The sequence below is a fragment of the Silurus meridionalis genome, chromosome 18 (genome assembly GCF_014805685.1).
Source record: "Silurus meridionalis isolate SWU-2019-XX chromosome 18, ASM1480568v1, whole genome shotgun sequence".
NCBI classification, from domain to species: Eukaryota; Metazoa; Chordata; class Actinopteri; order Siluriformes; family Siluridae; genus Silurus; species Silurus meridionalis.
Window position 1 is genome coordinate 23,773,280 of NC_060901.1, and position 23,377 is coordinate 23,796,656.

Below are 23,377 nucleotides of genomic sequence, written 5' to 3' on the forward strand. Positions count from 1 at the left end.
TACATTAGATTTGGACTGTAGTTAAAGTCAACAATCTGCTACACTGACTCAGGACCACAGTTTGCTTCTGATCATCATTACTGCACCTCAACACCATTTAACTGTAATAAATGGACATTCGGTGCAACCCATTTGAGGATGGGTTTCCCTCTTGAGTCTGGTTCCTCTCAAGGTTTCTTCCTTATGCATCTCAGGGAGTTTTTCCTTCACCACAGTCACCACCGGATCACACATCAGGGTAATATGTACATTTTTATTAATTCTTTCTTACCACATTATCTGTGTAAAGCTGCTTTAAAACAATGTTCATTGTTAAAAGTGCTAGACAAATAAAAATGAATAAATATTATATATAAAAATGATACATCTTGAGCAGTCATAACATTATGACTGGTGAAGTGAATAACACTATCACTTTGCCATGGCACCTGTTAGTGGGTGGGATATATTAAGCAGCCAGTGAACATTTGGTCCTCAAAACTGATATGTTAGAAGCAGGAAAAAGGTTATGAGCGAGTTCGACGAGGGCCAAATTGTGACGTCTAGACGTCTGGATCAGCACATATCCAAAACTGCAGTTGTTGTGGGCTGTTCCTGGTCTGCAGTAAGCAGGAGCGAAGGCTGGTCCGTGTGGTCCAATCCAACAGATGAACTCCTGTAGCTCAAACTGTTGAAAAAGTTAATTCAGAGACCAACACAATATTAGGCAGGTGGTCATAATGTTATACCTGATTGATGTATATATTTAAGACCCTCTTGTTTGAAGACTCGGACATTCCGACATTATATGGAAGTTCATTCCACCATTTTTGGTGCCAGAATAGGGAAGATTCTGGAAGCGTGTCCAGTCTTGAGATGACAAGTACCTGAGTGGCCTGTGGAGACAGAAACAGACAAGTGTGAAGAAATGAATAGTTGCTTGTCTGTGGTTGTACACAAGATCTTGACATGGAGAATCAACAGCAGTTCAGTTATAAACGTGGGGAAAATACTATGGATTGTCATGATGGGACAAATATATTTGTTGATTTCTTCACAGTAAGAGGGACATGTTATTTGCAGCCATTCATAGATTTGACTTAACATTTACTAGCTGACATAGATACTCCCTCAGAGTGGAAACGAGAAGATCAGTGTGTTGTTTTGAGTCTGAAACGATCGCGTTACCGAAAGCTGACCCTCCCTCTGGACCGATGTCCATTGTAAGACGTTACCTGGGTTTATTTTCCCAAGAAAAACATTACACACGTTTTTTTCACTGTTTTTTTGTCCAATCAGAAATGAGTAATCGTCGTTGCACAAGCGTTTAAAATAACATCGTTTCTGGAATACACCCTACTTTTGATTGATGGCGAGATATAATGGAAGGTTCGCAGATCTACGAGAAATGAACGAGGTCTAACTTCATGCTCATAGCTGCTTGTGAAATTGCTGACCTCATCACTGCACCATGTGTGTCTACTGCCTGTGTCACTTCACACCATCTCAGACACGGTTTCTCATGCACGTGAGGGTCATTGCTCAGTATGTGCACTCATCTTCAGAAAACATATGTAGCAGGTTATAGAGGGAGAGAGCGAGAGGAGGGAAAGAAAGCCTTGGGGTTGTAACAGACAGCAAGACAATTATTTTTTTTACATTCAGGAAAAACCTGTTATTCTATAGGGTGTGGAAAATCCAAATCGCTTGGTTTTTTTTTACACAGATGTTCGAATCTTTTTCTTCTTCTGATTTCACTTCTCATCTAATAGGAGATTAAAAAGCTCTACAGCCATAGACATGTTCAGCTTTATTTGTTTGAATATTTGACTGCCAAATCACTGAACACACACACACACACACACACACACACACACACACACTGGCCTAGTGAATATAGAATGCAATGCATCATGCTAACTGTCAGTTGAACAAATATGTTTTGCTTTTTTTTTTTTGCCATCAATGTGAGCTTGCCAATAGAAAATGACTGACAATAGTATCTTTGGTAGTGTATGTAAAAAGTATACAGCCCCTTTTTATTATTGGATTGAGGTATTTTTATAAAAGGGTGCCATCTAGTGGCTGGAAACTGCATTGCACTCCTAAATTGTGACGTAATTTCGCTTTAAAGCTGTTGTGTGCATCGTTTTATCGTGTTTAGTGTGTTTATATACTTTTTGTATTTAAAAAAAGGGTATTATTATATTAATATATTGTGATTTGTCCATTTCAGTAACCAAGCACAGGGTATAATACACTTGCAGGAGAGTGTGATCACGTGATTGTATTTCTTTGTCTCTATTGGAAGCTCCAATGCCCATTTAATAATATTAAAAAGTTTACTTTCCATCATGCCTTTTTTTTTTTTTTTTTTTACATTTCAAAAAGCCATCATGAGAAGATACATCTTAGGTGAACACTGCCATGTAAAAACAAACCATTTCACGGTGCCTCATAATTCACATAATAATTCAATAAACCTGCCCATTTGTTTATTATTGTTGTTTGACATCTGCCTCACAGTATCATGTCTTCTCAGATGTGTTCTTTTCTGCTCACCGTGGCTGTAAAAGGTGACTATTTGACCAGTGGAGAGCAATAGATTCCACACCTAGGTCTTCAGTGGTGTCCTAGCTCAAACAATCCACCTCTCAATGGCATCATTATGATGTGGTAGAAACCATCAATATTAGAAAAACACAGTGTCACAGACAGGAATCTCATACAGTGAGAATGAATGTCATTACTCAAGCAAGAAACCCAATGAACACAATTCAACACCTTTCACTGGAGTCACAGCTGCAATACATCATCTCTAGGAGAAGCAATATTACCCTCATAAAATATTTTCCCTGCATTTCTGTACATTTTTTGGTGCATTGTGGTTTTCCCAGGGATCTGAAAAGAAAAGCTAAAGCTGCGTTTGTGCAGTTTGCTACAGATGCGGTTTGCTGACTCCGACTAGTGCGCTCTATGACCAGCCAATCAAAGGACTTGAAATTGCTGACGTGATTGTACGCCTTCTAGAAGGCCCCAGAGTGGCCAAATTGCAATCTAACTGGGTAAAGCAACAGCCTGCAGTGTTTACTGTAAAGGCTCAAGGCAGATACAATTGACCACCCCAGCAACATGTGATGTGATGGCTGAAATCTGATTGGATAGAAACTCCAACCAAAACTTCCTTCAAGGAGCGGTGGGTATAAGAGAAACGCAATAAAATGCAGAGAAGGGACTATTGGGAATAATTTAATGCATAAAAGAATATATCAAATTGCAAGTCAGTGATTTTAGACCAGCAGAAAAGGTCTTTTCTGGTCCCGAAAGCCCCCCACCAATCTTATTTAATTTACTGTAGCCTTCTTGTTTAGCCAAAAACAGTCTGGCCCATCAACTCTGACCTCTTCTGCACCTCCTTCACAGAACTGGCACTTGCTAGATGTTTTTACTTTTCCTGTTTGCACCATGATATTGAAACTAGTAACATTCACAAGAGATCCGCCAGAGAGCATCTACTCTGGGTTACTGTTCAGAAGTTCAGGGGTTCATGCAAAAGTACCACCAAGCTGCCACTCCTGGGTCCTTCAACCATCTATGCTCCAGGGGTGCTGTATCCTGACCCTGTGCCTTCTAACATATGATATGCGAAGATGGCATTTTACTGTCCTGAAATGCACATGAGCTTGCAGAAGGTTGTGAGTTCGAATCTCAGCACTGGTATGCAACTGTTTAAAGGGCTCTAGATAAGGATGTCTGGTAAATGAGGGTTTTTTTTAAAGAAATGTGTATATAACCAATATTTTATATGCGGATTGATTTCTCCTTCGCTAAACCCTTTCTCGAGTCCTGAAACTTTGCATAGAATACGGATTAACATGGCAGAGGTAGAGCTGTAACTTCATTTGGTTTTTCTTCCCGCATTACAAAGGCGTGTCTTTTTAGGTGGGAGAACTTGCACAATTGGTGGCTGACTAAATACTTTTTTGCCCCACTGTATGATGTTTTGCAATTCACTATGGTGCAGATCGTTTTCTTTGATTTTTTGGTTCAGACAGACAGCAAATCAACAATTCATGCACGGCTCATTTTTTTTTTTCATTGCATTGTATCGAATTGAATCGCATCGTCGAAATAGAAGTGAATCGTATCAAATCGCACCTGTAGCTGCTTCATATGTACTGTATCTTTGATGTATTGAATGCAAATCGCATTGGCCTCAGTTATGGAGATGCACATCTATAGTATATAACCATTATATCAAGTATATAAGAAATGATGTCCTGTTTCTCTTGAAGTGAGTAGCTTTTGCTCGTTTGCCTTCAGACCTATTAGATTAGATTAGATTAGATCCACTTTATTTTAATTGAGCAGAGGTACACAAAACTAAGAATAATGTTGGAGATGGAGACCAGTAAAGAGCAACCTGATATGCATATGCAATGCTATTGACTATTGAAATGTAAGGCATAATAATAAATGCCATGATGCATGTAGATGAGTCACGAGACATGCGTCAATGTAATGCAGAAAGCAGAGGTGCAGAACGGTAGTGAAGATCATTGAAGCGACTGGAGTCCAGGAAACATTAATACAAATCAATATACGTTGCATGTAGGAGTAGTGGAAGACTAGAGGTCAGACTATGCAGGGCTGTAAGTTGAAGGTGCAGTATGTAAAATTAAAGGTAACTTGATTTGTGGGTTTTATCCAAAGTATAAAAAGATTGAGATGGTTTGGACATGTGCAGAGGAGGGACATGAGTTATATCAGTAGGAGAATGCTGAGGATGGAGGCACCAGGAAGGAGGAAAAGAGGAAGGCCAAGGAGGAGGTTTATGGATGTGGTGAGGGAAGACATGCAGGTAGTTGGTGTGAAAGAGGCAGATGTAGAGGACAGGGGGGTATGGAGACGGATGATCCGCTGTGGTGAGCCCTAATGGGAGCAGCCGAAAGAAAATCCAAAGTATAAAAAGTCAGTGAGAAAATCTGTTTGGAGGAGAAACTTCTGGTCCAGAGACCCTTAAGCAAGCAAACAAATAATATTGATCGTACCTAGTGTGCCTTTAAATTGGTGCTTAATCCCAACCAGACCCCTGCCAGATCATTTCCAATACCCAGCCTACAGGATCTAGTGTGGGCTGTAGACCACCCTATTGGAGGGCAACTGGAGAATAAATAATAAATAAATGAATAAATAAATAATAATTCATAATACATATTTTTGAGCATGTTGGATGTTTATGCAAGTAAAAAAAAAATAATAACAATAACATCTACTGCACCTTTAATTGAAAGGAGATGAATACGCATGTGAAAACACAGGGAGATTTGGATGTGTGTTGAGTTGTGGGTTCTAGTCCCTGATAGATCCACCCCTGCTGGAGATCTGCTGTTAGATCACATCGTGCATCTGTTCATTAAATGTTGTTTTGGACATTTTTTTCGGGGTGTAAACTTCTCTCATTGTTTCACAACAGGAACGCGGGGGAAGCGGCCGCACAAAGCTTCTTTGTTGCACCGGGATCCAATGGCACGCCGCGAGTGGATCGCCATGAGCGTCTGGACCAATCAGAGGGCGCGTCGAGCCAGAGGAGGAAAAAAAGAAAAAAAAAAGAAAGGCGTTTCATTTTGGGATGCTGCGAGCGTGCGCGCGCGCTACACCGACCCCCTGCGCGAGGAGGAATTGATCCAAAAAAAAGGGGAAGAAAGAAAGAAAGAAAGGGAAATGGTCGCGTGAGCAATCAAACCCCCTTGATCGAGTGAAGTACCGATGGATGCGATCCCGCATCTACCAAACGGAAACGCAGAGATCTACTAACGCGCTCCGGATCCTAAAGCACAATGTAACATTTACCGGGGGGTAAAAATCAGAATCAGGGATGGGTACCGGGACCACGCCTGCCCGAGATCTGCGCATAAACAGGTATGTTACCTGTAGACCTCCTGGGTTTAAGGATCACCAGTGCATGCAGTGGAAGGATCCTGCGATGGCATGATCACCTGGAGGATCCACGGATGACATACAGCACGGCCGCATCTCTCCTCATTCAGACTATAAACCAAACCGGTTTCTAAACTGGATTTCATCTAGTTTGGGATCAGGGGGGGATTATTTTTATTGCATTGGATCTCCAGACAAAGAGTGTCAACCTCCAAGAATAGATTGGATGTAAGGACGAGGAGGAAACACCGTTATGGCCTCTCTTCGCTTGCAAGGACTGGAGCAGCTCCCTGAGAACGGCAGTGTTTCACGGATTTCGGAACCCCAGGTCCCCCCGAAGCTTCTGTCTCAGGTGGACACCGCCGTGCTGCCCTTCCTTGGAGGCTTCGGTCGCTTCCAGAAGCGGCTGGTGGCTCTGACCTGGCTGCCAGCGTTGCTCATCGCATTCGGCCAGTTCTCGGATTCGTTCCTCCTCGCGCAGCCCGAGAGCGTGTGCGATCAGACAGGGAACGCGAGCAGCGGCGCGGGCGCGAGCGTGAGCGCGAGCTCCTGGCCGCCGGGTCTGCTCGTGAACGCGACACGCGCCGAGAGCGCCAGCGCGCGGTGCAAATGCGCCGAACCGAGATTCGAGCTCCAGCTAGGACTGCAGCAGAATGTGGTCACCAAGGTGAGTATCAGGTTTGGAGGGGTGGAGAAGAAACATCCAAGAATGCTGCAGATCTTCTCGGATGTCTCTTTGCATGGGCATATATTCTGCATCAATGTTTCCACATTGAAGTGGTGATGCAATGACCTGGATTCCACAGGATGATCTGATTCGAGATTTTTTTTTTTTTTGCAGGACTGTTTTAGGTGCCATTAAAATTTGTTCTTGTTTGAGGAAGACCAGCTGACAGTCTGGTTAAGTCAGAAGGTGCAGGCAGGGGGCTGATAAAGAGGTCTAGGGGTGTTCCACATCCTAATCTGGGACAGATAAGTCCTCGGACAGGCAAACCCAGGCGTATATCTATACATTATGTTTTTTCAGCAGACAGTTGCTTCGAGATTAGGATGTCCTACATGACCAGGGTTGGTTTTCACACACGTGTAATGCAGAAAAACATATGTAAACAAGCTGGGATATCCAAACTAGGGTCCATGTTGACCTTTTGATTCGGCCCAGTATATGAGTTCTCATATTTGAGAAGAGGTCATTGACACGTCTTCATTTCTGGAAGTCAGCTGCAACTCAATTTGGGAAAAACTTGGGTGAACTTATTGATATTACAAGCACATGGAAAGCTGTATTAAGCATTGCATGCAATTGTATTGTAAATGGAGATGTTTCTATGCTTTCATTACGTAATGCATTTAATTGAACTAGAAGATTCATCAGTTGAGCAGTTTTCCAATCATTTCTAAATATTATGAATTCATAAATGAAGGAGAATCATGGCAATATAATACAGTTTGGTGTAATGCAACAATCCTACAGCTCTCAATCGGGTTTGATTTTTTGAGCCCTTCATAGGAAAAAGTTTGGGCACCTACAGTATGTTCTAGATGATAAACCCAGGCCTGTTATTGCTATGAGTATTTGGACCACCAATCTATACTCTGTTCTTTATTTCCATACTGGAGTTATGAGTCTGGTGTTGGTCATTGGTTGGTTTCATGATTGAGTAGAAGCCTAGAAGATCATAAGGAAAAAAAAAAGGAAATGCAAAAAGGCCATGTTTAAATTTTTGGTAGAACAAGGTGAAACCAAAACCCCCAATTGAATGCCAGGTATATGGTATTAATGAAAAGAAACGCAGCTTGCCATTTTAAAGTGCATGGCATTTCATCTCTGACACTGGAGACTCCTTTATAAAAAAGCTGAAGAAGTGTTTCATCAAATAGGCATGTTCTTCATCTCGGTTCTCAATGTGGTGCCTCCGATTTATTACTACTGAAAAATTCGAATCTAGAACGAAATATGAAGAAGTTTGAACAGTTTTGTCACGGATGTAATTGGTGTATGATTTCTCCACAGTGGCAGCTGGTGTGTGATGATGAATGGAAAGTCCACATTGCCAAGTTCTCATTGTTGGTGGGCTCCATATTTGGTTACCTGTTGATGGGGGCTATGGCGGACTGGTAAGCTTCTAACCTCCTGATGTTTCTCACAGGTTCTCAATTCTTTCTATTTTTCCTGCTTCAACTCTTGGGCTAGGTGAGAAAATTCCTGTGTAGGTTATAAATCTTGTCTTTGCACTGTAGTGTAGGACATCATATGGATAATGAAGGTAAAGTGCTGATCTAAAGTGTGACCTTTTTAAGTTTGGCTCATTGCCTTTAGCTACTTCCTGCATGGCAGAATCCTTGGATCCTGTGCACTCGTTTTATCCGATCATCCTGCTTTGCCTTGCTCAGACTCTGTCAGTGCTTTCCTTCTAAATGGAGAAGAATCCCAACATGTGATCACTGCAACCAAACATGACCAAACCTACTAATGGACTGCAATATACTTAACAACACACAGCAGCTTTTTTACTCAGAAAGCATTTATAGAATTCTTACGGAGTGTTAAAATAAAGGACTCCATCTAACTACTGGTTTTTGCCACATTGTCGTAATGTGCCATTTCTTCTACCTAGTATGACCAATAGTTTGTGGACACCTGATCATTACACTCCTATGTGGTCAAGATTTATTCATCCTTTATAGTTATAATAAGCTCAGTTCTTCTGAGAGGGCTCTCCATCCAAATTCTTCACCAGATTTTGGAACATGGCTGCAGGGATCGTTGTGATCGTTGAGCCACTTGCGCATTACTGTATGTTAAAGGAGGAGGTCTGTGTTCCGGTTCATCTCAGAAGTGTTCAGTGGGGTTAAGACAGGGTTTCGTGTAGGATACTATGTCTTTAAGGAGCTCGCTTTGTGATGCTGAAACAGACTTGGACATCTGGGTACTTTCGGTGAAGGGAAATTTCAGTGCTACAAAGACATATAGTTTATAGGTGGCAAGGAAAAACTCCCTGAAATGGTATGAGGAAGACCCAGGCTTAAAAGGGAACTCATCCTCATCTGGGTGACACCAAGCATCCATTCATTATAGTTCCTTCCAGAGGTTATCAGCTGTTTACTGATTGACACATGAACGCAAAACTGTTTGTGTCTATTGCATCCCTAAGCTATTGTAGAAAATTGTATATATTAGTTACAGTCAAAATGCATCTTCATGGTTCTTGCGTTTAACCCTCCGCAGTAACCTCATTGATCTTTATGCTGCTCATGTGGAATCCTCAGCAGCAGTTTTCCAGTTGAAGGGAACTCCATCCAATAGAAGGGCATCAGGGTGAATCAGGGTGAATCAGGCAGGTCTGGAGAGCAGAAAGGGGACAGAATTACTTTCAATTGTGTGGCAACTCCTAACAGTTTGGGGAAAAACTAGTAATGAGTGTAACGACCAGGTGTCCACAAACTTTTGGCTAAATAATGCGCTTGTACAGGCTACAAGAAAAATTATAAAATGCATGCATGGTTAGATGATCGTTGTCAGTGGAGTCTCGCACTGATAAGGCGTTTTCCAGATATCCATATAATGGAGTTTACCGATATCGATAGCGAGGTTGGAGCGTACTAATGATTAACCGATAACGATTAATCAACCGATTAAAATAGATATTGGATAAAAATAAATAAACAAATATAACACGCCATGTAAAATAGTACTGTACTTCATTGCAAAAAAAATTGAACAGTACTGAATCATGAATATATCCTAAATGAAATAAATTTGAATATATTAATTATATTATTAAATATTGCAAAAAATAAGTCGCATTCAAACTGAATCAAAATGTAACACTGCAGATAAATAACAGTTCAAATAAATAGCATGTGGCATCAGTGATTCGCCTCTAGAGGCCGCTGTCATACTGTATAACGCAACCCGGAAAAACTACCGGTGCAGATTGTTACACCCACACACATACTTTTATATATATATATATGTGTATATATATAAATAGTGTGTATTATATATTTTTAAAATTATTTACATCACAGAGCTCTCAATCGCTAAAAGGTTGGAGACCCCTTGGCTGGTGTAAGTGGGGAAAAGATCGAAATATCTTACGTTAAACAAGAAGAGAAAATTATATTTCTGGTTTAAATCAGGAATTCTTTAATAGCTAAAAAGTTGCTTCTGAAAAGCCGACTTTTTTTTTTTTTTTACACAGCTAGGCGTAGTAGAAAATTTGGTTCACGGCCGGTTGGTTCAGGATGATAATACATATAGTGACAGGAATTTAGATCAGTAGGAAGCTTTGTTGATGCAATTGACTGTCCACTGGCAAATGTAGTTCTTTCTATAGATTTATTTGCTCCCAACACACCCTGCCTAAGGGCTTCATTAGTCCTGGGCAGGAAAAATTGTTAAAAAAAGGTTGCTGAGCTGAGAAACCTTAGATTACTAAGGCATTTGGACTGACATTCAGAAATAAAGGAATGCATGGGAACAGATGGTAACCCGGACCAAGCTGACAACCGTCAACCATCTATTTGTGTTTAAAGTTTAGTATTAAATACATTGAGACTTTTACAGAATTGTTAGGAAAGAATGTTGGGTTTTTGGGCTTGTTAAAGGAGAGAAGGATATGAAGGAGATTTGAGAGTAAAAAGAGCCTTTACACTGGGTAACCTGGTGTTGCTGCGTTATATATTGTCCTGAAAAAAGTCATAAGCCGGCTGTGACTCATGACATTTGTGTACCGATTACATTTGAACTGTAGTCTGAACTATTTCTAGCTCCACCCGGAAGTAGAGGAAGTTGCTGGGGATTTCACTATGATTTTGTCATACGTGTTTGAGCAATAAAGAGAGATGCTTTACAATAAAGCAAAGAACTATTGCTTCAGGAAGATGGAGAATGAAAGGATTAATCCTTTATTCATTCGTTCACTCTGGTGTCTGTGAAATCGGTTGGTTCTTGCTATTTCTTTGTGTTTTGGTCTTCGAAAACCTTCAAATTAACTTTTAATGTGATCTAAATGTAGAAAGGCATGATGATTTGGCTTTCTTAAGTTATGGACTATCTTTTCTTTAGGATTTTCATGGATGAATATCAGGGTCATAATTATTATAGGGGGAAAAAAAGCCAACGGTTTTGGTCTCATTTACTTCCGGTTTTAATCTAAATACAGATGTGGATATTTGAAGCACTCAATAGATACAACTATAGAAATTGCCATTACACAACTAATCACCACTGATAACTTCAGACTCGAGCACTTTTTCAGTAGACATTACTCCTCAAATCTTCTCAACTATCTTAAAACACCTAGCATCTTAAATGTTCAACTCCGTTAGCATGAATTGACTAGCTGGAGTTGGTGCCAAAGGAGCTTAAACAAAGTATTGACTCTTGTTTTTTTCCCTTTTTTTAAATAAATTTGCAAAGATTTTAAACACACATTTCACGTTGTCATTATTGGGTATATTTTGTAGAAATTTGAGGAGATTAACACATTGAATGGAGCTCATTTTGTGACCGGTTTGGGCCTCGTTGTTCCATTGAAGAGGAATCAATTGCAATGGTGCAGCTTTTAACAGCATTGTAGACAATTGTGTGCTTCCACCATAACTGTGTTTGGCATCAGACTGATGGTCAGGTGACCATGAACATTTGGCAAAATGGGATTTTGGTGGTCCAGCAGGAGACTGTAGAGAACTGGCGTGTTTAATAAGAACACAGCAATATTGAGGTATAGAATCAGCAAGTAAAAGGATTCATGAAGAAGAGAATGTTATTACCTCGATACGGATGCAGATATATTTAGTTTAACCTTCAATATATGTGGTATCTCACGAAAGTGAGTGCACCCCTCACATTTCAGCAGCCTTTTTCGCATCTTCTCAAGGGACAATACTATAGAAATGAATCCATTATTGTGTAATCAACTTGCAACTAAATTAAGGGATAACAGCTGTACATGCAAAGCCACTTGTCCTATTCCTCATGGGGTTTTTTTTCTTCAGCTTGACAGGACCACAAATTTGTGTATCGTGCATTAGAAGTTAAAATGTGGTGTTCCGACCACGGGATGTTCAACATGGCAATAACTTTTGATACTTCAATTTTGTAATTTTTTTATTTTGCATTCTTTTTTTTCCGTTTTACCTAAAAAATGTGCGACTGGAAGCGTCTATTACCAAAACAAATTCCTTGTAAGTGCAAAAATTCTTGGCAAATAAAGCTCTTTCTGATTTTGATTCTACCTCATGGTAAAGACTCTCTGAGGATTTCAGAATTAGAATGGTTGCTGTCCACAAAGCTGGCCGAAGCTATAAGAAGATCTGTAACACCCTGAAACCCAGAGTTGCACTTCTGAGAGATACTGTAACTCCGTAGTCTTCAATAATAGATATGTACAGGCTTGTAGGTTAATGCATGTATGTTAACTTTTGAACGTAGCAGGTAAATGTGCCCAGATTTGAGTCAAGTGTTAGTTACACAACTCTTTGTCTTTCTCTTTACCTATCTCTTTCCCTCTCAGGATAGGTCGTATTCCGGTGCTGCTTGTGTCGGTGTTGTCTGTGCTCGTGTTTGGCTTGTGTGTGGCCTTCTCTGTGGACATGGCCATGTTTAGTACTCTACGCTTCTTTCAGGGCTTTTGCCTTGCTTCGATCAGAGTCTCCCTCTATGTGCTGAGTAAGTTTCTTTTTTTCTCACTTTTCTTCCTTCACACTTAGACTAAGGGTTGGGATCTGCTTCAAAACAGCTTCTTGTATCGCCAGGGTTGCGCTCTGCTGCAAACATTTTCTCCTTATTGTGTTCAGATTGTGTAGATCAAATCAAATCTAGACAAGTCCAGGTTTAGTTGTACTTTTCTGCTTGCTATTGGGTCTGTCTTTGATTTATTTCAATATATTTGATTTTATACATTTTAAAATATCTGAATATACCTGTGTATGTATATATATATATATATATATATATATATATATATATATATATATATATATATATATATACATTCATAAAACATATCAAATGTTTAAACCGAGAATATATGCAATTTTAAGAAAAAAGGTCATTTCAAATTTGATGGACAAAACAGGTCTCAATAAAGTTGTGACAGGGTCTTACTTACCACTGTGTAGCATCACGTCCTCTGTCTGTATGCATCTGGGAGCTGAGAAGACCAGTTGCTGAAGTTTTGGGGAAGGAATGTGGTCCCATATTTGTCTGATACAGGTTCTAGCTGCTCAACAGTTCTGGGTGTTCTTTGTTGTATTTTTCTTTTCCTGGATGTACCAAACGTTTTCGAATTATACAGCAGGCAGCTATTTGTCCAGATACGTTGATGTACTGTAAATGATGAGATTTTCAATTTGATGTTAAGGAACATTATTCTGAAATTGTTCCACAATTTGTAGACACTGTCTTTCATAGATTGGTGAAGCTCTGTGCATCATAACTTTAAGATATTTAAGACGCTTTTTATACCCAGTCGTCTTACTGTCAATTAACTTCATTAGTTAATGTTTCTTCAGCTGTTAAATTCCAGTAACTGTTACTTTCTCCAGACGTTTGTTGCTTCGTCCCAAGTTGTTAAAAACCTGTTGCAGCCATCAAAAATTACCAAATTTTTCCTTTTCAATGGTAAATTTCCTCAGTTTAAACATTTGATATGTTTTCTATGTTCTGTTGTAAATAAAATGTGGGAGCATGAATTCCAGACCTACATGTCTAATATCTACTCATAACAGCAGTGATTTACTGAAAATTTGTTTAAAACAGCATTTAATGAGTTGCTGAATGCTGAATATTTAATATCATTGCTCTCTCCATTAAAAGAGATTAATGCAGGTATTTACAGAAAAGCTGGGTAATGCTGTAAATAGGTTGAGACTCTTTGGGGACAGCCTGGGGACACAATGACTACCAGGGGACGCTTTAGCAACAAAGCAAATGAACGTCTTCAGTGCAAGATTAAACAATGAAAATTTTAACAGGTCATCTAATAAAAAAGAAAAGCATGAAATCTAGAATAATTATAACAATAATGATGATTAAAAAAAAAGAATTAAACGCAATGTAAAATGGGATATTTCTGTTTGCACTAATTGTGCTGTTTTGTCTCTTAGGGATTGAGCTGTGTTTGCCTGGTTGGCGCTTCTCCATGACGATGGTTGCCAGTCTGGTGGTTGTGGGCGGACAGCTGCTGATGCCGGGTTTGGCAGCCCTGTGCCGCGACTGGCAGATTCTTCAGGTCCTTATCATCGTCCCGTTTATCCTAATGCTTCCTTACATTTGGTAAGCTCATCTGTACGACATGGGAACGCCACACATATCCCATGTGTGTATTTGGTGGGAGTATAAAAAATGTGTAGATGTGCTGGTGTGGTAGTTCAGTGGTTAAGGTTCTTGGTTATTGATTGGAAGGTTTGGGGGTTTAAGAATTAAGAAAAACGCTTCATTTCTTACAAATTTTTGTGTGATTGAAAGACAGAAGTTCCTTTGTTCAATTCCTTTGGAGTTTATGTTTAAACATGCTTCTTAGGATAGATAGTGCAACAGCTTCTGGTTCAAAAAATCCCCCTTCCTGCAACATTTTGAACATAGTTTGAGGTGTGATGGATGGATTGATCGAAGGATGGATGGATAGATAGAACTTTGTCATTGCATAATACAGGTACACAGTAAAAAAAAATGCAGTTTAGCATCTACCAGAAATAAGATAAGATATACCTTTATTCATCCCACAGTGGGGAAATTTCTCTGCAGCAAAGAAAAAAATTTTCAAGTGGTTGTTGAAATGTGTTCCTGCCAGGATAGTCACAAACTTAAATGAAATGATAATCAGAAGAAATACTTCTTTTCAGGGTTTTTCCCGAGTCGCTGCGCTGGTTGTTGGCCACGCAGCATTATCACAGAGCGAAAAGGCAAATGTACTCCATCGCTCGAAGTAACAAAGTGGACACTGCAACTGACCCTAATGGGATTCTCTCAGGTGATGACTGATATCTTACACACTTACTTTAGAAAGTAAGTGTGTCTTTTTTTCCACACAAGGATGATTTATAAAAGTCACAATGAATTTGTGGATGTGTCCAGAGCTGGAGCGTGAGCTGCAGCAGAAGCCCAGGACCTCCTGCATCACACAGCTGAGAAGCACACGAAACCTGTGGAAGAGCACGGTAGTGCTCTGTGTCAACTCGTGAGTATATCTGCATGTGTATCGGTAAACTGAAGTGCCTGGGATGCAGCAGAGATGATTTAGAAACACCGCAGATTGGATTTTATTTTATTATGTTTGTGTCCTGAATCCAAGTCAAGTTTATTTCTATAGCGCTTTTCACAACGGACATTGTCTCAAAGCAGCTTTACAGAAATTAACAGTGTAAGTGAGTGATGTGTATTTATCCCTGATGAGCAGCCATGGTGAAAAACAGAGTGCAACAGGGAATTCATAAAGAAAGAAAGAATGAAACGTGCTAATTGTCAGTGTGTGTGTGTGTGTGTGTGTGTGTGTGTTTAAAGAGATAGTGAATACTGGGATAGGTATATAAGATGCAATTAACATCTTTAACATAGAGGTGAGTCATTATACAGTGTGTACAGTGGAATATTTCCTGAACTGTTCTATGTGACTTGGTCCCTCACTGTCTCCAATCTGTCCACTTTGTGTCCGATAATGTATTCGGCCTTGCGGATGATTTTATTGATCTTGCCTGCATCCCTGGCACTGATGCTGCTCCCCCAGCAGACCACAGCACTATAAAGGGCAGTTGCTACAACAGACTGAAAAAAAATGTTCAGCATCCTGCTGCATTTATTGAAAGATATGAGCTTCCTCAGGAAATAAAATCTGCTCAACCCCTTTTTATATACAGCGTCAGTATTGGACCTTCAGTCCAATCTGCTGTTTATGTGAACACTCAAGTACTTGTAGTGGTCCACAAACCCAACCTCCTTATCCTTGATGGTGACGGGTTTAATTATAGTTTTACCCTTCCTAAAGTCCACTACCATTTCCTAGGTTTTAACAATGTTTAGGAGCAGATGGTTCCTGGTGCACCACTCCACAAAGCTGTCCTCCTGTCCATCCATAATACACCCCACCATCATCAGAGAACTTCTGCAGGTGGCAGGACTCAGAGTTGTATTGGAAATTTAAAGTGTAATAATAATAGTCTATTTATCTTTTTAAAAATTGTACCTATTTGTCTGTATGGTGCATAACAAAATAATTTGTGGTGCGACTGGACTACATTTGCTGAATCTACTGCTGTAGATACATTTCCAGACAAAACAAAGAAGCTTTGTTTTTTGTTTTTTAGTTGATTTTTTAACGTCAGTGGTAAGCCATCAGGGCCAGCAAGGACGTCTCTGACCTAAACTATCAAAATCATCGACTTGTGTTTAAATATATTTATTCCTGATTGTCGATTGTTTTACATTTCATAAGATTTCTCTCAGACGCACCACTTCCTGTAGTGTCTGTTGATGTTGGAGTTTCAATCCAATTAGATTTCACTCATCAAATCTCATATTGTCAAAGGTATCTGATGCAACGTCTCCGGAATCAACAACTGCGGCCGTCTGTTGCTTGGAATACATACTAATTGAAGCTGTTGCTTTAACCAATCAGATTTCGACTTTTAGCAGGCGTCCAATAATGTCAGCATTTTCACGTCCTTTGATTGGATGGTCAGATGGTCATAAACCGTACGTGTAGCAAACTGCATGAGCTCAAATATATTCTCAAGAAATATAGCTAGAAATTGATTTGGTTGCATACACACAATTTACCTTAATTTAAAATCCCTAGGCAAAAAACCTGGGGATATGTTACGAGGTTAATACTGATGCTCCTGCTAGAGATGTTTCTGTATAATATTGATCATTTCTATAGCCATGACATCATAATGATATAATTAAAAAAAGGCCTAGGTGTAAAATGCTCTGCTTAATGGTATGCAAATATGTATATTGTTTAATTAGGTTTATATACCACAGTGATGTGAATTCTCTAATCCGAAGGGGTGTATTGATTTTATATAACAGCTCAGTTCGGAGACTAGTTTTGTCTTTTATAGGTTTATATTATGTTAATGCACCCGGCCGTTTCTATAGTAACGGCTTATTCACAATGACTCGTAAGCCGAACACACCACATAATCTAGAGCTAATAATAAACAGATTTTGTTTGTGTATAATTGTTAATCCTTTTCTATCGGGAAACATTTGCGATTTGTCGCATATATATTTACGGCTTCCTCGTTTACATTCGCTTTTACATTCGATTTTGTGATTTGTGCTCATTCAGCTACAAGGATGTTAAAGCCTACCTCATCCAAAAACATTCTACACAGTTGTGTGCCTACAACATTGTGGTAACAGTTTGAGGAAGAACCACATATGATGCCTGGGAAAGTCAGGTGTCCCAAGTAGGTGAGGAGGCCTGGGGTGCCGTTTTAACTAATCCCGAAGCTGTTCAATGGGTTTGGAGCTCTATAGCAGGAGATCTTCCACTCCAACCCAGTTAAAGCAGATTTTCATGAAGCTGGCTTTGTGCACAAGGGTATTGTCATGCTGGAACAGGTTTGGGTCTCCTAGTTCAAGTGAAGGGAAACTTGAATGCTACAGCATCAGATTATATGCTTTACAATTGTGTGCCTCCAAGTTTGTGGTAACAGTTTGGTCAGGAAAAACATATGGCTGGAAAAGTGTTCACGCATGACCAAGTCTTGGTGCAATGCCTTCTCCATCAGGCAACAGTTTTCTCCGGAGACATGGATATCCAACCTCAATCCCTCAATCAATAACTATATGGATGTGTGGCAGGCAGAATAGTGTCAAAATATTTTCCCACTTCGACCCGGCCTGCCTCTGGATGGTGTTTTCTTTGATTGGAGGCCACTCTGTGAAACTGGGGATGGTTTCTCATCAAAGCCCTGGGGATCCATGAAATTCCGGAGTAAGAACGGGAGCCTTGAGGATGGATTTGGACTGTAGTTAATGTCAACAGTCTGCTACACTGACTCAGGACTACAGTTTGCATCTGATCACCATCACTGCACCCCGCAACATCGTATATCTGTAATAAATGGACATTCGGTGCAACCCAGATGAGGATGGTGTTCCCTCTTGAATCTGGTTCCGCTCAAGGTTTCTTCCTTATGCCATCTCGGGGAGTTTTTTCTTCACCACAGTCGCCTCACTCATCAGGGACAAACTTACACTTATTCACTTTTATCACCACATTATCTGTGTAAAGCTGCTTTGAGACAATGTTTATTGTTAAAAGCGCGAAACAAACAAAAAATGAATTGAATTGAGTTTTCCTTCTTACTCATACGCTTAAACAATGAGCAATTTTTAGATCAAATCCTGCGATAATCCAATATCCACTAAATGCAGGAGGGATTTATTTTGAGTGTGTGTAGAAATTTGAGTAACCACAATGATATTGATGTATATTAAAGATAATTATATCTGGCTCTGTCTCTCTCAGGTTGACTGGTTATGGGATCCACCACTGTTTTGCACGCAGTGTTTTGGAGGGCAGCACCTCTCACCTGCACTATTACGCTCTGGCAGGCATCGCCATGGCCTCGTGTTTGGTGCTTTGTCCGGTGGTGACCGCGTTCGGCAGACGAGGCGGCCTCCTCACCTTTATGATCATCACAGCGCTGGCTTCCTTACTGCAGCTCGGCCTACTCAGCTGTGAGTGTACACACACACACACACACACACACATGCTAGTGCTTACATGCTTTCAGTGGTGGACAGTAACAAAGTAATTCTTTACTGTACTTTACTGTAGGTATCTGTACTTTTACTGAAGTATTTACATTTGGGTAGACTTTAACTTCACTACATTTCAAAGTCAAATTTACTCAACTACATTTTGGAAAATCAGTCGTTCCTTTTTATTTACTATGATAAAAACAACTGGTCAAACACACAGCAATCAACCAATCAGGATCGAGCACGCACTCTTTTTTTTAAAAAGAGAGAGAGAGTATAAATTATGAAATTTGGATATGGATTTTTACTGATTTGCCACCAAAATGAAGACTGTAATGGATTAATGGACATATATAGGTGTCTTAGTTTTTATTAATTTTAGAGATTGCATTTTTTCCTCTTGCTAATGAATGGCTGAAAGACTAATGCTGTTGAAAACACAGCTGGAAAGACTTCAGATATCGGTTTATTTATAATATTTGGGACAAATTTTGTTTTGTAAATGTTTATTGGCCAAGCGTGTTCCTGCAAGGAATTTGGTTCCAGCTGTTGGTGACTCTCAAAAGTACAGACATAAATAACACATTTCGCTTGGACTATACAAGACGAAACAGACGATACAGGAAAATCCAGACAATACAAGACAATGTAAACAATATGAGTGTGAAAGTAATAGTAATGAATCTAAAGTGTGAGAGTGCATGGTAGTGCAAATAGCAGTATTGTGTGTCAGTATTATACTGGTTGGTCTCCCATTCCTTTTCTTTCTTCTTTTTTGTTGTCTTTTCAAGATTTTTCCTCTTTACATGCTTGTATCTCTTTTTTTTTTCATAACAGTAATCGGAAAGTACAGTCTTCGGCACAATGTAGGTAAGGAACAGTGCAGTTAATTTCACTATACACACGCAATTATTCACCCCTAAATTAATCCCAGCGCAGATGTTTTCAAAATCCTGTGCTGTTTAATGTCAGTTCTCAGGGACACGCTAAACCAGCGGTTCTCGGTGGCGTTTTCCATCATCGGGATGTTCTCTTCTCACGCCGTCAGCACCCTGAGCATTTTCTACTGCACGGAGATCACGCCTACAGTCATCAGGTGAAATTTCCTCTCATCTTTTTCCTATTTTTCTTTGTGTGTAAAAAAATACACAGTGCATTTGCAAACTAGTCAGACCCCCTTCACTTCAGGTCTGAGTACTTTATAATGTTCCAGAGTTAGGATGGTTTGACGATATGACAAAATTGTAAAAACATTGAGTTTCGTGTGGCAGGGAAACGTACTGCAAACGTACAGCATATGCTCTGCAGTCCACTCGTGAACCAGCGCTTGTCCAAGCCCCCCCTTCCACATACATAAACACTGTAAAGTTTTTACAGTATGGTACTGTAAATTGGTCTGTTTTGCTAAATAATGTACTGTAATGTTAAATTATTAACAAATTACAGTATACTACCCTATATTGATCATCATTCACCACACTGACTCCTGGATAGGCTAGGCCATGTCTTGGCTTGCAATATTTTCATGTTGGGGACATGTCCAAGCGCCCGCTTCCTCATATATATATATATATATATATATATATATATATATATATATATATATATATATATATATATATATATATATATATACTGTAAAGTTTTTTACAGTATGGTACTGTAAATTGGTCTGTTTTGCTAAAAAATGTACTGTAATGTTAAATTATTAACAAATGACAGTATACTACCCTATATTGATCATCATTCACCATCATGGATAGGCTAGGCCATGTCTTGACTTGCAATATTTTCAAGTTGTGGACATCAGAACTCAGGGACTACCTGAATTTTAAAATTAGCTCTATAATGTTCATTTCTTTATTTTACATTTTTGCGTGAGGGGTGTCAAGGACAGGCCAGTTCTTCTCAGGTCACAATACTGCACGGTGTAAATAATAATATAGGGCAAAATTGTACCTCAGCACAACTCAATTCTCGTATCTAAATGGACGGAGTTGTGTATCAGCACCTATAACACTTGTGTGTCTCCTTGCATGCTAAAAAAAATCTAACAAATAAAAATACCTAATTATTGGAAAATAATCATCGACAATGTGATGGGTTTCAACGCTGATATGGATTCATTTAGTAGAGCGTGTTGTTAGGGCGTTTTTTAACGATTATATTTGGCTGATGACTGTTACAAAGTGGAAACTGAAAACCTTAATATTCATGATGCGGAAACCTTTACCATATCACCAGTAATGTTTTCCGTTATTACATAATGGAACATTTGACTAATGTTTATTATTAGTCCCTGTGAATTCCCGAATGAAACGATACAGATTAGAAATATGTGCCGTGATCAACACCTACTAAACTAGTCAGATTTGAGAAGGCAATCTGGACCTTTTCCGTATTTTTCTCTTTCAGGTATGAGCTCACAGTTGACTGGTGTTGCTGTGATTGACAGAGGAGAAAGATTAGAACATCCCTCATGTTAGAAGGCATATCCAGTTTTGTACCTTGGCATGGTCAGGATTTAACCTTGTGGCAATAGAGCTCGTATATTTTTATATATTGGGGGTACACATTCAAAAACAAAAGATTTTCCTTGGAATATGACGAGTTAATGGCAACCGTTCGGCTGTTTTAGTTAGTTTTCTGCAACTAAATGATGTTAGCCAAAAAACAGGTACCAGCCCCCTGTCTGTGTAGAGGTTCGAGAGACTGTGAGAAATAAAGCTGAAGAAACAAAATGAAAAGAGAGTTGAAGGTTTTCTTTTAGAATGCATTTTTTTTTTTTTTAAGAATAGTTGCTTCAACAAAATTTGAATGAGCTTCTGCCCTAATGAACTCCTGCTCTTGTGTTTATTAGGGGTGGAGGTGTAGGTCTGGTCCTGGCTAGCGCAGGGTTCGGCATGCTAACAGCTCCCCTGATGGAACTCCACAACCAAAAAGGCTTCTTCCTTCACCACGTCATCCTCACCTGCTGCACCCTCCTATGCATCATTTGCATTCCCTTGCTTCCCGAGACCACCGGCCAACCCCTGCCTGAATCTCTGGCGGAAGGGGAGGGGCTTTTACGCAGGCCCCTCCTCCCCGGAGAGCAGCACCACCTTCTGGCCAGGCAAGAGGTCCGGGAGTACTCTCGCGTCCAGGACACGCCTCTTCGTCAGATCGCCAATCCCGGTAACAGCACCGCAGCTAGCGGCAGCACAGCGAACGGAGTGAGGACTTGACCGCGCTCTTATGCGCGGCAGAAACCCGAATCCCAGCCCAGGCCATATGAAGAACAGAGCGATGATCTGATTTCGGCCCACGAGCACAGAGACGCATCATGAGGTTGCAGCCACTACAATTTCCAAGTGCATTTCAACCAGTGAATGATGTCCAAACTAACGAATACTCATAACGTGTCAAACCTCTTCATCCTGAAGATACGGGAGGGGGGGAAGGATGTGGTAGAGTGGTGTGAAAAACAAATGAGGGGAAATCTATTTTTCAAACGACCACTAATGAATTTCAGGCTGATGTCGGCAAAAAAAACGGTCCAATCGCCTCACAGTTTTTAGCTTTTCTATAGTTTTGTACTACATCCAAAAAAAGAAAAAGAAAGAAACAATCATCTTAATTTGTAATGCACGTGTGTAGTCTCATGCATGTGTGTATGTGTGTGTGGGAAAAAGTATGCGAAACGTGACCTGATTATGGATTATGATGGCTGGGGGGAAAATATACAGCCTGAATCTATAACTAGTTGAAAACATCCTGGTGATAAGATCCATAAGACACCATTAGTGTCAACTCCATCCAATCTTAGTATCCGGGTGTTTTAGTGGGCAGGTTTATAACACGTGCAAGTGTGTGTGTGTGTGTGTGTGTGTGTGTGGATATCTTACAGTTTTACACCAGAACAGTCGCCATTTTCTTTCAGGAATATAAAAAAACAAGCAGGGCAGAGCACAAAGTAAAGGCTGCTCAGTATTTCCTGTAGATATTTTTGGCCAGTAAATTATTTGTGCCTCACCTTTTTTTAATTTTTTCCTTTCTTTTTTTCTCGTCCCTGAATTTGAAATGGTTTCTCTGAGATGGAGTTTGTTGATGGCACAAAATATGCAAAAATAAATAAATAAATAAATGTTTTGTGATCAATGGACTGTGATCTTTCCCCTCCCTAAAATCGATGTTCTATAAAACTAGCCTTATATTGTGACCGATAATCTGAGAATTTAGATCTCGATCTGATTGACATCTCGGATATTTGCAAAAGGAAAAAATTTAATAAAAAAAAAAAAGCATCAATATGGCATGATTTCAACATGGGATCTCTTAATGTAAAGGAATTTCTGGAGTCACAGTGTAACTCGGTCAGTAAATAAATAAATAAATATTCACTGGTATTTAAAATGGTCATTTGACATGCCAATTGTGACTCCGTGATTAAAATGTACTTATTTCCTACCACTTGTTCGATAGTGTTTCTCATCAGTAATATGCAGGTAAATATTTACAGTGCAACTCATGGAACTATATCCTTTCCACTGTTCATTTTTATAAGATGTGCCATTTGTGAATAAATACATTTGAATAACAGTTTTTAATCATGTCTCAGATTTTTGTGTGTATAAACTTTTACTTTTTTTTTTTTTTCTTTTGGGTACGGAAGTGGTCGATCAGTGGTGAAGGCTCTGGAATAATGATTAAAAGGGTGGTGGTTTAAGAGCAAGGACCTTTACCCCTCCTCTCCTC

The 23,377-nt window shown here is 39.7% G+C and overlaps 1 protein-coding gene and 1 long non-coding RNA gene across 2 annotated transcripts; one reads left to right on the forward strand and one right to left on the reverse strand.

Annotated features, from left to right (window-relative positions):
- Nucleotides 1-373: 373 nt before the first annotated feature.
- Nucleotides 374-6,018, reverse strand: LOC124401814. Its single transcript, XR_006928614.1, has 4 exons — nucleotides 5,911-6,018; nucleotides 5,261-5,537; nucleotides 5,031-5,142; nucleotides 374-875 (listed from the first exon to the last, which is right to left on the reverse strand). It is a non-coding gene; the product is annotated as an uncharacterized LOC124401814 (long non-coding RNA).
- On the forward strand, nucleotides 5,544-22,780 carry LOC124401813 (solute carrier family 22 member 23). The gene is made up of 10 exons (XM_046874305.1): nucleotides 5,544-6,586; nucleotides 7,934-8,037; nucleotides 12,441-12,595; nucleotides 14,035-14,203; nucleotides 14,773-14,900; nucleotides 15,005-15,107; nucleotides 18,408-18,619; nucleotides 19,481-19,513; nucleotides 19,616-19,739; nucleotides 21,504-22,780. The coding sequence occupies exons 1-10, from the start codon at nucleotides 6,173-6,175 to the stop codon at nucleotides 21,865-21,867; spliced, it is 1,806 nt and encodes a 601-aa protein (XP_046730261.1). The 5' UTR covers nucleotides 5,544-6,172; the 3' UTR covers nucleotides 21,868-22,780.
- The last annotated feature ends 597 nt before the right edge of the window (nucleotides 22,781-23,377 follow it).